Source organism: Physeter macrocephalus, chromosome 11, assembly GCF_002837175.3.
Source record: "Physeter macrocephalus isolate SW-GA chromosome 11, ASM283717v5, whole genome shotgun sequence".
In the NCBI taxonomy this organism is placed as follows: domain Eukaryota; kingdom Metazoa; phylum Chordata; class Mammalia; order Artiodactyla; family Physeteridae; genus Physeter; species Physeter macrocephalus.
Window position 1 is genome coordinate 94,978,292 of NC_041224.1, and position 14,459 is coordinate 94,992,750.

A 14,459-nucleotide genomic window follows, 5' to 3' on the forward strand; every position below is an offset into this window, starting at 1 on the left:
TGTATATATATATATGCAAATCAATTGTGATAATTGCTTTGAAAGAAATGAACAGATTTTACACAAGTATGATATTCAAAAGCGTTAACAGGGCACACAGTATAAGCACCTACCCATCAAAATAGATGTCAGTTTAATCTGAATAAAGACTATCTGTGAACAATTTTTCTACCTCTCCTGGTAAGAAATCATACTACTGCTGGTTCTGTGAAGGGAGTATATCTGTAGACCCTAACTTTGATTAGGGAAGTGAAGCAAGTGATAACTGAGCTGAGGCAAAAGGAGGAGGATTTAGCCAGGGCAAGGGGTGGGGGGAGGCGGGGGAGAACATTTTAGGAGAGGAAACAGCATGTGTGAAGGCCCTAAGGCCCTGCTCCCTCAGGCCATCCCATCAAGAGCCACAGGGTTAGTGGATAGGTAGGTAGTAGGCGAGTCACTAATGCCTAGTGAGCATGCTTTGAAACTAGGTCAGGGAGAAGGTAGGGTAGTGATATGATCTGAGTCACTACTGCTAATACCACTACTTGCTAACATTAAGTGAGTGCTTATTAAGTATACTAAGTTTACTTTTCTTATTTGGGCCTTACAATGACTTTTTGAGGTGTCATTATTCCCTTTCTACCTATTTAGAAACTTTGGCACAGGCAGGTTAAATAACTTTCCCAAGGAAGCACAGGTAATAAAGGATGGGGCTGAGAGTTTAACCCAGTCACTGCTCTTCAGCAGCAAGATGTAAATTTTGAAGAGATCACTCCGTGGAAGGAAAGTGGATTAGAGCAGGTAAATGGAAATGGGGAGACCAGTCAGGAGGCTATCACAGACATCCAGGATTCTAGGCCTAACTGAGTAACAGATAATTGAAATGCAGTTCAGACCAATTGGGGCAAAAAAGGGGACTGTGTTGGCTTACATAACCAAACTAGGGCATGGGCTGGGGTGTGAATGACTGAAACCAATGACAGGGGGATGCCTCCCCATCTCTTTGCTTTAATTTCTCAGATCCAGATCCCTTGACATGATAGGAAATGGCCACCAATGGTCCCTGCCCTCACATATCACAGTGTGTCCAAGAGAGAGGGTCTGAGTCTCTTCCTTTAAATTCAGTTTTTAAAACCCCAGGACAGGGCTCTGATGGTTTAGGTACCTGCCTTTGTGGTGAGGAGGTGGTGTGCGGCAGGATATAATGAGAGCAGCCCCCACCAGAACCATATGGTTAGTATGGGGAAGGAACAGGTTTATCAAAGAAAGGGAGTTTGTTCCCCAGAAAAGGAGGATGCTAGACAGATCAAACAAAAGATGTCTATTACATCAGGGAACAGAAGATAGCCACTTGGACCAAAATGGTGGCAGCAGAAATGGCAAAAGTGTGCAGCTTCAAAATATATTTTGGATACTCAGAGAGGAAGATACTATTGATTTCTGGGTTCTTCATCAAATATTAAGTATACACCTATTAAGTGCCAGACACTTCTGGGCAGTGGGTATACAGTGGTGAACAAAATTGACATGGTCTCTGACCTCATGAAGTTAACACTTTAGTGGAGGAGACTTACAGTTCACAAGTAGCCAAACCAAACAGTATGAAGTTACAAATTGTGTTAAGTGTTAAAAGAGAAACAAAAGTGCAAGGACAAAGAATAATGGGAGAGACCCACTTCTGTGGTGACTTTTTTTTTTTGGCCACGCAACGCAGCTTATGGGATCTTAGTTCCCCGACCAGGGATCAAACCCAGGCCCTTGGCAGTGATAGCATGGAGTCCTAACCACTGGACCACCAGGGAATTCCCTGTGGTGACTTTTCAACTGAGGCCTGTAGGAAAAGTAGAAGAAGGCTCCAGCAGTGCAGCTGAATTCCAAACATTTCTAACATGCCTCCTTTAACAAGGAAGAGCAATACAGTTTTAGGAAATTCTTTCCCTCCCTATATTCCAAAAGTGGTCCTGAATGGCTAAGTCAATCAAAGTAAACTCATCACTCTTAGCATTACTGGCTCAGGATTGCCTAAACCATGCATGATATTCACCTTGTGACAGTTATAGGTTTAGGAGTTAACATATGACCTAAATTGGCCTTATCAGACCAAAGGGAAGGACTTCTGTTCCATTGTGGAGACAGACAGTGCTCTCTCCCACTGATTTGAATAAGGATTCACATAACCCTTACTGCTTTTGGCTTCTATGACCTTGAAGGACAAGCCTTAGGTTGAAGCAAAGTGAGTGGCAGGAGGAAACTTGGTCCTTGATGATGCTCTTGGGCCACTGAATACATCAACTATAATATTTTTTCTCTCGCTGAGCTTCCTGCTATGAGAACCACCATATGTATTTGTTTTTTGTGTAAGCTGCCTTGAGTCAGATTTCTGTAACTTCTGCCAAATACATTTTAAGCAATACACAAACAATAGAAATAGCATATGCCAAGGCCCTGAGATGGGGAAAAACCTTGAATAATTAGAGAAATTACAGGGATCACATAATGAAATGATCCAGTAAGATTATCTTAAAGTGCAACCAGCCCTCTCCATGCATATTAAGATTCTAGTCAGATTTTAGTGCCTTGCTTGCAGAGATGAGTAGATAGCTGAGGATCAGCAAGCATTGGAGAAAACACTTTTAACATAAAAATAGGCCAAAACAAAACAGAAACAGAAAATAAGGTCTTAGAGGATCAGAAACAATTCCAGAAACAAAAGAAAGTGGGAGGGGGACTATAATTAGTACCCTTAGAAATGAAGAGGATATTGAACAAAAACAGGGGAGCTATAAAAAACAAACATTCAGAGAATAATAAAGAGCTCTTGGAAATTAAAAATATAATAAAAGCAATGGAAGATATAACTTGAAGAAATAGTCAAGAAAATTGGGCAAAAAGATAGTGATGGAGAGGAAAAAATTTTAAAATTAGGCAATCAGTTCAGGAGGTCCTACATCTGTATTATATGAGTTTCAGAATGAGAGGGGGCCCACTGAGTGGCCAGCACAAAGAATAAGAAAAGATCGATGCCACAACATACTAGAACACTGGAGTCAAAGAGAAGATCCTAAAGGTTTCTGAGATACAAAATAGGTCACATACAAAGGATGAAGAATCAGAATGACTTCAGACTTGTCAGCAGCAACACTGGAATCCAAAAGACAGTGAGTGATGTCATCAAATATCTGAAGAAAAATAACTAACAACCAAATGTTTTTTACCCAGCCAAGCTATCGATTAAGTAGAATAGAATAAAGACACACAGTCTCAAAGGACTTATCTACCATGCACCCTTTCCAGGAAGCTACTGGAGATGTACACCAAAATGAGGAGGTAAATCAAGGAAAAAGTAGTAGAATTCAGGAAAAAAGGGCATCCAATATAGGAGATAAGGAAATCCCAAGGCTGTTTGAAGGGAGACCCCAGGATGATAACTTTGCAGCAGGCTTAGAGAAGCAACTATTTCAGAGTGGAACAGGAGAATGAAAGGGTCTGGAGGTATATATCTAAGGAAAAAAATGGAAACTTATAAAACTGATGTTTTATAACTGATAAAATTGATAATATAACTGATTATATTTGAATATATGAGGAGGAAATTTCCACTTCTAGAGGAGTATATTAGAATTAATTGATATTAAAAAAGAATTAATTGATAATAAGTACATACAGGGGCTTCCCTGGTGGCACAGTGGTTAAGAATCCGCCTGCCAATGCAGGGGACAAGGGTTCAAGCCCTGGTCCGGGAGGATCCCACATGCTGCGGAGCAACTGGGCCCGTGTGCCACAACTGCTGAGCTTGCGCTCTGGAGCCCACGAGCCATAGCTGCTGAGCCTGACTGCCGCAGCTGCTGAAGCCCACACGCCTAGAGTCTGTGCTCCGCAACAAGAGAAGCCACCGCAATGAGAAGCCCACGCACAGCAACGAAGAGTAGCCCCCACTCCCCGCAACTAGAGAAAGCCTGTGAGCAGCAACGAAGACCCAACGCCGCCAAAAATTAATTAATTTTTTAAAAGTCAAATTTAGGGGGGCTTCCCTGGTGGCGCAGTGGTTAAGAATCTGCCTGCCAATGCAGGAGACACGGGTTCGAGCCCTGGTCTGGGAAGATCCCGGGAAGATGCCGCAGAGCAACTAAGCCCGCGTGCCACAACTACTGAAGCCCGTGAGCCTAGAGCCCGTGCTCCGCAACAAGAGAAGCCACCACAACAAGCATGCACACAGTAACGAAGAGTAGCCCACACTCTCCACAACTAGAGAAGGCCCGCGCGCACCAACAAAGACCCAACGCAGCCAAAAATAAATAAAATAAATAAATTATTTTTAAAAAGTCAAATTTAGGGAGTTCCCTGGAGGTCCAGTGGTTAGGATTTGGTGCTTTCATTGCTGTGGCCTGGGTTCAATCCCTGGTGGGGGAACTAAGATCTCAGAAGCCGCGGGGTGTGGCCAAAAATCAACTTTATTGAGGTATAATTTACAGACATTAAAATAGATACATTTTAAGTGTGCAATTTGATGAGTTTTGACAAATGTATGGATAATTTGATTTAGGGTGAAGGGCATTAAGGTCATCCGGGATTATGCCCGGCCAGGGATTTAGCAGAGGTATCCTAGCTAGGAAAGAGAACAACCCCAGGGCTCTTGGGAGACATACACAAAGAGGGACAAGTGGAGACACCAAGGGCCGACATGAGATTGGTCCTGGGGTTTCACTGCACCAGGATCTGGACCTCCAGAATGTCTGGAAACTTCATGGCACCTCTTGGTCCTCCTGAGGGAGTGAGCCTGCTCCCTTTCACACCAGTGTCCACCAATCTCACGTGTATAGGCCAGGAAGGGAGACCTGGGACTGAGTTCTCCCTCTCCTCTGGCCTGCAACTTTCCTGCCACCAACCACGGCCCCCATCTCTGCCCATCGATGAGGGGCACTCCGGCTTGCGACAGCCAAGCTTCACTGCTGCCAAAAACGGGGCCTGATTTTCTCTCTCTCCATTCATAGAAACCGGCTTCGGGTTCGCCGCAGTACGTCGGGCAGGGAAAAGCAAAAGCACTAGGCCAGGTGTTGGCATCGGGAAACCACCTTCGGGTCCGCCAGCCTCCGGTCCCTTGGGGCTCTTGGCGTGATGGGCTGGGCCCGCCCAGCAATCAGTCGCTGTCGCTGTCTCCCGCCCCTCTGCGTCTAAAACTCTCGGGGGGTTGCAGGTTCAGCTTCACTTAGAGACCGAAACTCTTAAGTGTTCAGGTTAGGTGGAAAAACTGAGGCAGGACTGGGGACTCTGGTGAGAGGTCTGAAGCTGGCTGCAGACTTTCTCCCCGGAACTGGGAGAGCACCTTCCGAAAGCCCAAAAAGCGCATGCCAATCCAAGAAGAAACCGCTGGGGTCGGTGCTAACATCTGGGGGAGAGCGAAGCGCCGCCCAAGCGAACGGGAAATCCCAGAGGTGGGGCTGGCTGTGGGTGGGGCCTGGGGTGGGGTCCCGGCGGGGGGCGGGGCCTACCTGGGCTACCGGGTGTGCCAGCCTAGCCCTGCACAGCGGAGGTGGTAGTGGCCCTGGTCTGCGGCTCCCGTCCTATTTGCTCTGAACCTCGCAGCCATGGAGGGACCCCAGGAGCTTCTGAGTGGGAAGCTCCGGCTCTGCTTAACCCCCGCTGCCCGGACCAGCCTCCTCCTGCTCCGGCTCAACAACGCGGCGCTGCGGGCGCTGCACGAGTGTCAGCGGCAACAGGTACGGCCGGCCCGGGCCCCATCCTCTCAATCCCCTACTCCTCGGGAAGTCGGGCCTCAGCCGGCGACCCTGCCGAAGGGGCCTAGGGATGGGAAGCAGCATCCTCAGTCTCCGGCCTCCCCACCTCTCCAAGTGAAGCCTGAGAGGCAGGTCCCCCCACCCCACCCCCACCCCGGGCACCCGACGCCGGATCCGGGACGCTGCTTCACCTGCTCTTAGCTCAAGTCTGTGCTGTCCCCCCAGGTTCGGCCAGTGATTGCTTTCCAAGGCAACCGAGGGGTAAGCGCGGGCCTGGGGTGTGTGGAGGTGGAGTGCAGGGAGAATAGACATGGGCTCCAGGAAGGTACCGTCAGGGCGGGAGGCTGAGGGCAGTCAAGGTCTGAGGAAGTTTCGAGAATAGAACCCCAAATGGGGCGAGGGGCTGTTGGGTTGTGGTCCCAAGGGGCTGCGGTTGAAGAGACTGTGCCGTTTTAGCCTCCTGAGGAACTCAGGCCCAGCTGCACCTGGTGTGCTAATGAGCCCCGTGGGACCCATCTTCAGGCTTAGGCTGGCTCAGGGAGGAGTGGCATTGATAGTAGGAGGAGGAACTGACTTTCATAGAGCTTACGGGTCTCCTTTCACCCACAGTATTTGAGGCTCCCAGGTCCCGGCTGGTCCTGCCTCTTTTCCTTCATAGTGTCTCAGTGTGGCCAGGAGGGCCCTGGTGGTGGCTTGGAACTTGTGTGCCAACATTTAGGCAGGTAAGGGGAATAGGTAGCAGGTAAGAAACAGTTTGTGCAAAGTCTGGGAAGGGGATATCCAGAGGTGCTTCAAAGATCTCCACCTTCCTGTTTTTTGTTTGTTTTTTGTTTTAAACCACCTTTCCAGATCTGGGCCTAACCGCCTCCACTGCCTGGGTCCACTCAGGGAGCGCCTCACTGTTTGGGCAGCCTTGGATTCTATCCCAGCCCCATCTTCAGTTCAGAGACACAACCTGACTGAAGATGCCAGAGATCATGAGAGCTGGCAGAACATGGGAGACTATTCTGCAGGAGACACAATTTCACAGCCACAGATGGCACTAGAAGAGGTAAGGCCAGAAACTACAGGGAGTTGGGATAAGGTGGGGCAAATCCTGAAGCCTAGGGAGCCAAGTGCCCCTGCCACTTTCCCTGCCAGGTGCCAGATCCACTGGCAAGCAGCCAAGGACAGTCACTCCCAGGATCCTTGAGGGAACACATGGCACAGTGGGAAGTGAGGTACTTGGGGGCAGGGTGGGACTAATCTGGGAAGCCCTGGTATTGTCTTCTCTAATCTCCACCCTAAATGCTGTAAAAAGGGATCTAGCCCTACCCTTGGCTTCATCTCTCCCATTCCCTCTTCAAATATCCTAGGAACCAGACCCATCTTCCAAACAGAGAGCCTGATCAGGTACTGCCTTCTTCTGCTAGCCAGAAACACGTGGACAAGGTAAGTTGTAATAGCAAGGGTTTTTCAAAGAGAGTTGTGTCCAATGAGGCTAAAATTTAAAAATTGGGACCTTATCATTTTCATGCTCCCAGAGCTCATTATATGGAAGTAATTTTTAAGAGAAGGACAGAATAGGAGGCTTCTGGCTTACTGTTCATGTGACCGAGATATTTTCTCCAACAGAAACGTCCAGCACCTGCAGCTACTGTAAAACGAAAAGAAAAGAGGCTCAGATCTCTGTCTCTAGCTCCAAGTCCCCTACAAGGGCTGCCTAGTCAGGAGCTACAGGAGGGAGAAGATTGGGAGCAAGAAGATAAAGATGAAGACATTAGCTCCAGGCTGGTGCACAGTCCCTCAGTTCAAGCTGGTGAGTTAATGGGAGGAGGGTGAAACTGCCATAGTGGGGGAAAAAAAGCCTATCATCACCTTCATGTCTTGCTTCCTTCCTAGACTCTGAATCCCCAAGCCCTGAAGAGGTACCAGATTACCGCCTGTGAGTCCCCTGCCATTTCCAATTTTATCAAGCCTTGTGCATATGAGATATTAAGGTAAACTTCCTGGGAGCTGGAAGCTTTGGGGGGCAATGATATTGAAGGTGACAATACTCTGCTCCTGGCAGGCAATACAGGGCCATCCACAGTGCAGAACAGCACCATGCTTACAAGCAGGACTTTGAGACAGATTATGCTGAATACCGCACCCTGCATGCCCGTGTTGGGGCTGCAAGCCAAAGGTTCAGAGATCTGGGAGCAGAGATGAAGAGCGCTCAACGAGGAACTCCAGAACACAAGGTAAGGGCTGGATGGGCCCAGGCTGGCCCCTGAGCTCTACTGGCCGTAAACTCCTGGCTAACTGCCCATAATCCTGTTTGTTCAACGACCAACGTGACAAGCAAGCCAGTTTTGAAGGAAAAATTAGTCTGTATAATTTGGTAGAATGAGAAGGGAAGTTCCTTCACTCCCTAAGAGAACTGGAGCTTTTTTCTTAAGGTTAAACTTGGTGCTAACATTTTCTGTTTCAGATTCTGGAAGAAAAGATAGTCCAGGAATATAAAAAGTTCAGGAAGGTAAGACCAGGCCTGGGAATGGTAGCAAAAAGGCAGAATTGACTTTTTTTTTTGACATGGATGCTTTTTCTCTGCAGCGGTACCCAGGTTACCGGGAAGAAAAGCGCCGCTGTGAGTACCTGCATCAGAAATTGTCTCACATTAAAGGTCTCATCCTGGAGTTTGAGGAAAAGAACAGGGGCAGCTAAAGATGACAGAGAGCTCTTTACCCTCTGCCCAGTGTGCTATGAAGGAACAAGGCAGCTATTAACTAGAGTACAATTGTCTGCTCTTCTTATTGCTGAGTCCATGGTGGGAAGTAGGAGAGCTGCTCTAGGTTCTTAAGGTTTGGTTTTCATATTGCCATATTTAAATTTTTAGGGCATGGGCACAGTGCCAAGACTCCACAGCTGTGCCCAGGCGACTAGGAAAAGTGGCAGAGACTTGGCTTCTCCACCTTTAGTTCAGCCAAGTTATTTTTAAATCCTGAGAAATGATACCATTTCCAGGACAAGATACCTTGAGAACATCAGAATTTACTTGGTAGCCTCCCTGAAGAAACAATGAAAACTTTTGGTAACAGAACTAAAGGAACTTGTAATACAATTGGACATAATGGGAAAGGGCTTGGGTGTTACCCATGTACTGAAAGTGAATTCTTTTACAAACATGGCTAAAAAATTAAAACTGATTGCTTCTATGTCAAGTTTGTTTTCCTTGAATCCTCTTACCCTTGGCTGTGTATATGAACCAGTTCTGGGGCTCCCTAAAAAATCAGATCCCCAGATCCCAGCCGGGGTCTTATGAATTAGAATCTCCAAGATTATGGTTAGGCATCTTTACTTTTTCAAAGCACTATGGATGATCTTGATATATATTTTGCTAGGAGGCTCTGTCAAATCTTGTAATTCAGTGGTCCCCAACCTTTTCGGCACCAGGAACCGGTTTCATGGAAGAAAATTTTTCCACAGACTGGGGCGGGGGGTGCAGCGGCGGTGGCAGTGGTTAAGGCGGTAATGCGAGCCATGGGGAGCGGCAGATGAAGCTTCGCTCACTCGCCCGCCGCTCACCTCCTGCTGTGCGGCCCGGTTCCTAGCAGGCCACGGACCGGCCCAGGGGTTGGGGAACCCCTGTTGAAATTGGTAACTAGAGGATACAGTAGAAATAAAGCTCTCCTTTTCCAAACATGGAGGCTGAGGATCACCTGCAACTGGGGCTCCTATCTGGAATTATCCAGTAACTGAAAACTATAACTGGATAGGATTTGGATTTACCCACAAAAAGGAAGAGGGACGTGGTTCAATTCATTTGAACCAAAGATCACACCAGTCGTATCCTTTTCGTTCCTCACTGTTGCATAAGAAAGTGGATGTTTCACTCACAACAAGGAATGATACTGCCTTTCCCAGTTCCGCTGGAGAAGGAAGTTAATGACCACACCCTGGGCTTTGGGGGAGAGAGCTGTACCCAGCAGTGTCAGCAATTCTTGAAACAACTTGGATGGAACCCCAACCTGATGCCACACCCACACAGGGCATTTCTAGGCAGAGAATAGCCCTTGGGAGATATAAACATGCTCAGCTGCATGGCAAGGATAAATAGCAATCCATCCTTAGGGCATGGGCAGGCCAGAAACAGCCCAACAAGAAAGGTCCCTCACCTGTTCTAATCATCAGGCTAGGGTCCTGTGCAATAAACACGTGAGGATAGAAAGAGATGAAATCTGGAAAGGAATTACAGGTGATAACTGGGTCCACACCCAGTACAGTACAGCTGTATTGACCATTATGGCAGTCACTAGCCCTACGTGACTGTTTAATGAAAATTTAAAATATGGTTTCTAGCTACATTTCTAATGCTCAATAGCTACAGGTATTGGGCAATGAAGGTTATAGAACATTTCTATCATAGCAGAAAGTTCTACTAGACAGTTCTGGTCTAGAGAACCTCTGCTTCCCCACTCGTGGAGAAAAGACAGTATAAAGGGGGCGCATTTATTGTCGGTATTCTCATAAACAGTGAAGCTAAGAAACAGTTTAGAGAAAATTTAACAGGATTCAGATTATATCCATTCTGTCCTCTCAGCCCTGAGAGGTAATAATCCCATATGGGTCCCAGTCCTCCCCAATGGTTTTCCCATCTCTCGTGGAAGAGTCCTTTTACAAAGTGGTGTGTTTGGCTGCTGCTTTAGAGATCCTCCTGTGCCTTCTTCTTCTTCTTGGGTTTTTCTTCTTGAATTACAGGGGGGTTTGTAGCCTCTCGCTTTAGATAGCTAATAAAATCACTTAATTCACGGCCACCCTGAAAACAGAAAGATAACTCTGAAAATTTAACCTTTTAAAGAACTGTGGATTTTTTTTCCCCAATACGAAGACTTGAATTTTTAAAAGCACATTAGCAACCACATATATGGACCATGAGTTGAGTTTCCAGTTACATAAACTCAAAGAACTGAAGATGTGTCTGTGTGTGTGTATGTACTTGTGGGGAGATGAGACAATGCACTTACTTCATATTTCTTTGGATTCAGCTTCTTGTTGGCTGGAGAGAAGTAGATGGTAGGAAAACTGGGAAAAGAAGAAAAGAGTTGACAAATTTCAGATTCCAGAGTAACTCTGACATACACTTTCCTAATAACTGCTTCTAGGAGTAACTTCTCTTCATGATTTCTAATCTGACCAGATACTATTTTCCATTGGTGGCTATGTTACATCCTATCAAAACTCAGAAATATGAAAGCTCACAAGGTCTGTGGCAGTCATGTGGGCCAATGCTGCAGAACTTTAAGCCAGGAAGGCACTGGTGGTTCTGTGCTCAACTGGAATATGAGGACTCCCCAAACTATGCGCAATACAGAAACGGTTTACAAGCTTATTTTTTCCTGTCAGTTACCTAGATACTTCTACTAGTTTTTAATCTACTTACCCTCTGACTTCATATGGAGAAGGCACATCATTGGCTGTGGCATCCATCTTGGCTATGATAATATTTGGGTCTTTTCTGAGCTGTTAATAAAAAGGTTAGATCTTTAAATTTCAAGTTTTCAGTGACTGAGGGACACAGTCAATTTAGGACTTAAAACAATCTCATTCTTTAAAAGCTTGGATAAGTTTTGCTGCTGAGATAGGAAGAGTAGTGATACTTACACACAATATCAAACTTTCCATAAACTTCCCTTTTCTCTCTTGGTTCCTACACATTAAGACTCTACATACAGACAACTTCAAAATTACCTGGCCTAAATAAGATATTATAAGGGCTAAGCCAAGTGATTTAAGATGAAGGAACATAATGAATTCATATAAGCCATTACCAAAATTCAGAAGACAGGATACTTTTAACCACAATCTAGATTGAGTCTGAGGAGTAGAAAGGTAAAGCAGGTATCTGAGGCACTGCACAGGCTCAGAGGGCAGTCAGGAGAAAGTGAGTAAACAGTAGAGAGTTGAAAAAAAATCTACCAGTACTTAGGTTCTGAACTAATAAGGGTAACTAAATAGCCAATGCTGACTATGTATGTAAACTTCCCAACTCAAATATAACTTCAGAATATGGTTCAGACTTACCTTCTCTCCCAGTTCTTTATACTTAGGCTCCAGATTCTTACACGAAGACTTGAATTTTTAAAAGCACATTAGCAACCACATATATGGACCATGAGTTGAGTTTCCAGTTACATAAACTCAAAGAACTGAAGATGTGTCTGTGTGTGTGTATGTACTTGTGGGGAGATGAGACAATGCACTTACTTCATATTTCTTTGGATTCAGCTTCTTGTTGGCTGGAGAGAAGTAGATGGTAGGAAAACTGGGAAAAGAAGAAAAGAGTTGACAAATTTCAGATTCCAGAGTAACTCTGACATACACTTTCCTAATAACTGCTTCTAGGAGTAACTTCTCTTCATGATTTCTAATCTGACCAGATACTATTTTCCATTGGTGGCTATGTTACATCCTATCAAAACTCAGAAATATGAAAGCTCACAAGGTCTGTGGCAGTCATGTGGGCCAATGCTGCAGAACTTTAAGCCAGGAAGGCACTGGTGGTTCTGTGCTCAACTGGAATATGAGGACTCCCCAAACTATGCGCAATACAGAAACGGTTTACAAGCTTATTTTTTCCTGTCAGTTACCTAGATACTTCTACTAGTTTTTAATCTACTTACCCTCTGACTTCATATGGAGAAGGCACATCATTGGCTGTGGCATCCATCTTGGCTATGATAATATTTGGGTCTTTTCTGAGCTGTTAATAAAAAGGTTAGATCTTTAAATTTCAAGTTTTCAGTGACTGAGGGACACAGTCAATTTAGGACTTAAAACAATCTCATTCTTTAAAAGCTTGGATAAGTTTTGCTGCTGAGATAGGAAGAGTAGTGATACTTACACACAATATCAAACTTTCCATAAACTTCCCTTTTCTCTCTTGGTTCCTACACATTAAGACTCTACATACAGACAACTTCAAAATTACCTGGCCTAAATAAGATATTATAAGGGCTAAGCCAAGTGATTTAAGATGAAGGAACATAATGAATTCATATAAGCCATTACCAAAATTCAGAAGACAGGATACTTTTAACCACAATCTAGATTGAGTCTGAGGAGTAGAAAGGTAAAGCAGGTATCTGAGGCACTGCACAGGCTCAGAGGGCAGTCAGGAGAAAGTGAGTAAACAGTAGAGAGTTGAAAAAAAATCTACCAGTACTTAGGTTCTGAACTAATAAGGGTAACTAAATAGCCAATGCTGACTATGTATGTAAACTTCCCAACTCAAATATAACTTCAGAATATGGTTCAGACTTACCTTCTCTCCCAGTTCTTTATACTTAGGCTCCAGATTCTTACAGTGACCACACCAAGGAGCATAAAATTCAATCAGCACATCTTTATTTTCATCATTCACTATTTCATCAAAATTCTCTGCTACCACTACCTGGGAAACACAGAAGATTCTCTAGCTGGTAAGGCGAGTTGAATACATTCATGAGCTATATTTGTTTCTGGACCCAATCCCTCTCAAATTTGTTGTGTTGTCACTAAAAATATGAAACCCAACTCATATTTATAGACTTTATTAAGATATTACCATTCCCCAGAAATCAACTCATTCCCATGTCTGTCACCTGTCAGACTAAGTTCAGAAAGTCACAGGAAACAAGTGGTACCCAACTCTTCCTTAAAATAATCTCAGAACAACAATATTAAAACGATTCTTAAAACTATTCTATTAGGGGTTAGCTTGCTCTGCCCTGAAGAGTAACCTAGCCCTCATACAAATATCATCAGAAAATTCTACTCCTGCCCCTATTAAGCATTATGAACTCTGACAATGCTTATTTTATGATAAGGGAGGTGAGTACAAACAAAAACTGAGTAGCCAACATGGTCTTCACTTAGCACTTCCCAGTATTTTGGGAATAAAGAAATGAGAGACAGCTGTGTAGAGGCTTGGGGAGGTTGTGCGCGCCTCACCTTTACGGGCCCATCATTGCTCTCTGGGATAGGCTCAGACTTCAGGTATCTCTTCAGGTTGCCATCAAAGTAATCCTGCAGGAATCTCTCAAGAGCCTTGCCATCGCGCCTGGTATTGGAAAAACAAGGATCAGTTTTGTTAACTTGCTCCCACCACTGAGAAAACTAAAAATCATTTCTTAGAATAGTTTCTACATAGTTTAAATTTCAAGGCTAGGAAGTAACTGGAAGTTTAAAAAAAAAAAAAAGACAGAGCCCTTGTTTCTCAATATGCAGAACTACAGACTGAACAAGAAAGCAACCACCTTCTTGTATTTCTAGTGTGCTCTTTGTGGATTAGAAAGGTCAGAGAAGGAAGAAAACATTGGTCCTTCTGGAAATTCAATTCTGCAAAAGAACCAGGTCCTATTTTGTTGCTCTGGAGAATAATGCCTATTTATGGTACCTTTTTTTTTTTTTTTTTTACTGATTTCACTCACGGGAAGATTTTCTCTTGTCTTAATCTCCCGAAGTCTCAGGTGATAGTCAAAACTGTCTGGGGTCTTAAGATCTTTCCAATTTCCTGAGTTTACTTTAGGCCAATGTGGTATTCCAAGAAGAAAAGACATTCTGTAGGGATGGGAGGGGACTGGGTTGGTCTGAAATTACATTAATCTCAAAGAGACTGTCTAATGTTCTTTATCTACTATTTTTTTTAAATTTTATTTTATTTATTTATTTATTTATTTATGGCTGTGTTGGGTCTTCGTTTCTGTGCGAGGGCTTTCTCTAGTTGTGGCAAGCAGGGGCCACTCT

The 14,459-nt window shown here is 44.7% G+C and overlaps 2 protein-coding genes across 2 annotated transcripts in view; one reads left to right on the top strand and one right to left on the bottom strand.

The window, feature by feature from the left end:
• The first annotated feature begins 1 nt into the window (after position 1).
• ELL3 (elongation factor for RNA polymerase II 3) lies at positions 2 to 10,193 on the top strand. The gene is made up of 11 exons (XM_007114220.4): positions 2 to 5,696; positions 5,940 to 5,975; positions 6,324 to 6,436; positions 6,564 to 6,765; positions 6,855 to 6,934; positions 7,070 to 7,145; positions 7,329 to 7,512; positions 7,596 to 7,638; positions 7,765 to 7,936; positions 8,167 to 8,211; positions 8,289 to 10,193. The coding sequence occupies exons 1-11, from the start codon at positions 5,565 to 5,567 to the stop codon at positions 8,397 to 8,399; spliced, it is 1,194 nt and encodes a 397-aa protein (XP_007114282.1). The 5' UTR covers positions 2 to 5,564; the 3' UTR covers positions 8,400 to 10,193.
• A 62-nt stretch (positions 10,194 to 10,255) lies between these two features.
• Positions 10,256 to 14,459, bottom strand: part of PDIA3 (protein disulfide isomerase family A member 3) — a 26,460-nt gene continuing 22,256 nt past the window's right edge. The window contains exons 9-13 of the mRNA XM_007114221.4: positions 13,665 to 13,773; positions 12,997 to 13,125; positions 12,356 to 12,435; positions 11,940 to 11,997; positions 10,256 to 10,491 (exon numbers count right to left, since the gene is read on the bottom strand). Of these exons, the coding sequence (XP_007114283.1) occupies positions 10,378 to 10,491; positions 11,940 to 11,997; positions 12,356 to 12,435; positions 12,997 to 13,125; positions 13,665 to 13,773 (490 nt within the window). The 3' untranslated portion in view covers positions 10,256 to 10,377. The remainder of the gene's footprint in view (positions 10,492 to 11,939; positions 11,998 to 12,355; positions 12,436 to 12,996; positions 13,126 to 13,664; positions 13,774 to 14,459) is intronic.

Excerpts from the sequence above, each read along its gene's own strand:
- ELL3 (XM_007114220.4), top strand. The coding sequence starts at position 5,565 with ATGGAGGGACCCCAGGAGCTTCTGAGTGGGAAGCTCCGGCTCTGCTTA. Across the intron at positions 5,976-6,323 it reads CTTTCCAAGGCAACCGAGGG|TATTTGAGGCTCCCAGGTCC; the intron begins GTAAGCGCGGGC and ends TTTCACCCACAG. Across the intron at positions 7,146-7,328 it reads GCCAGAAACACGTGGACAAG|AAACGTCCAGCACCTGCAGC; the intron begins GTAAGTTGTAAT and ends TTTCTCCAACAG.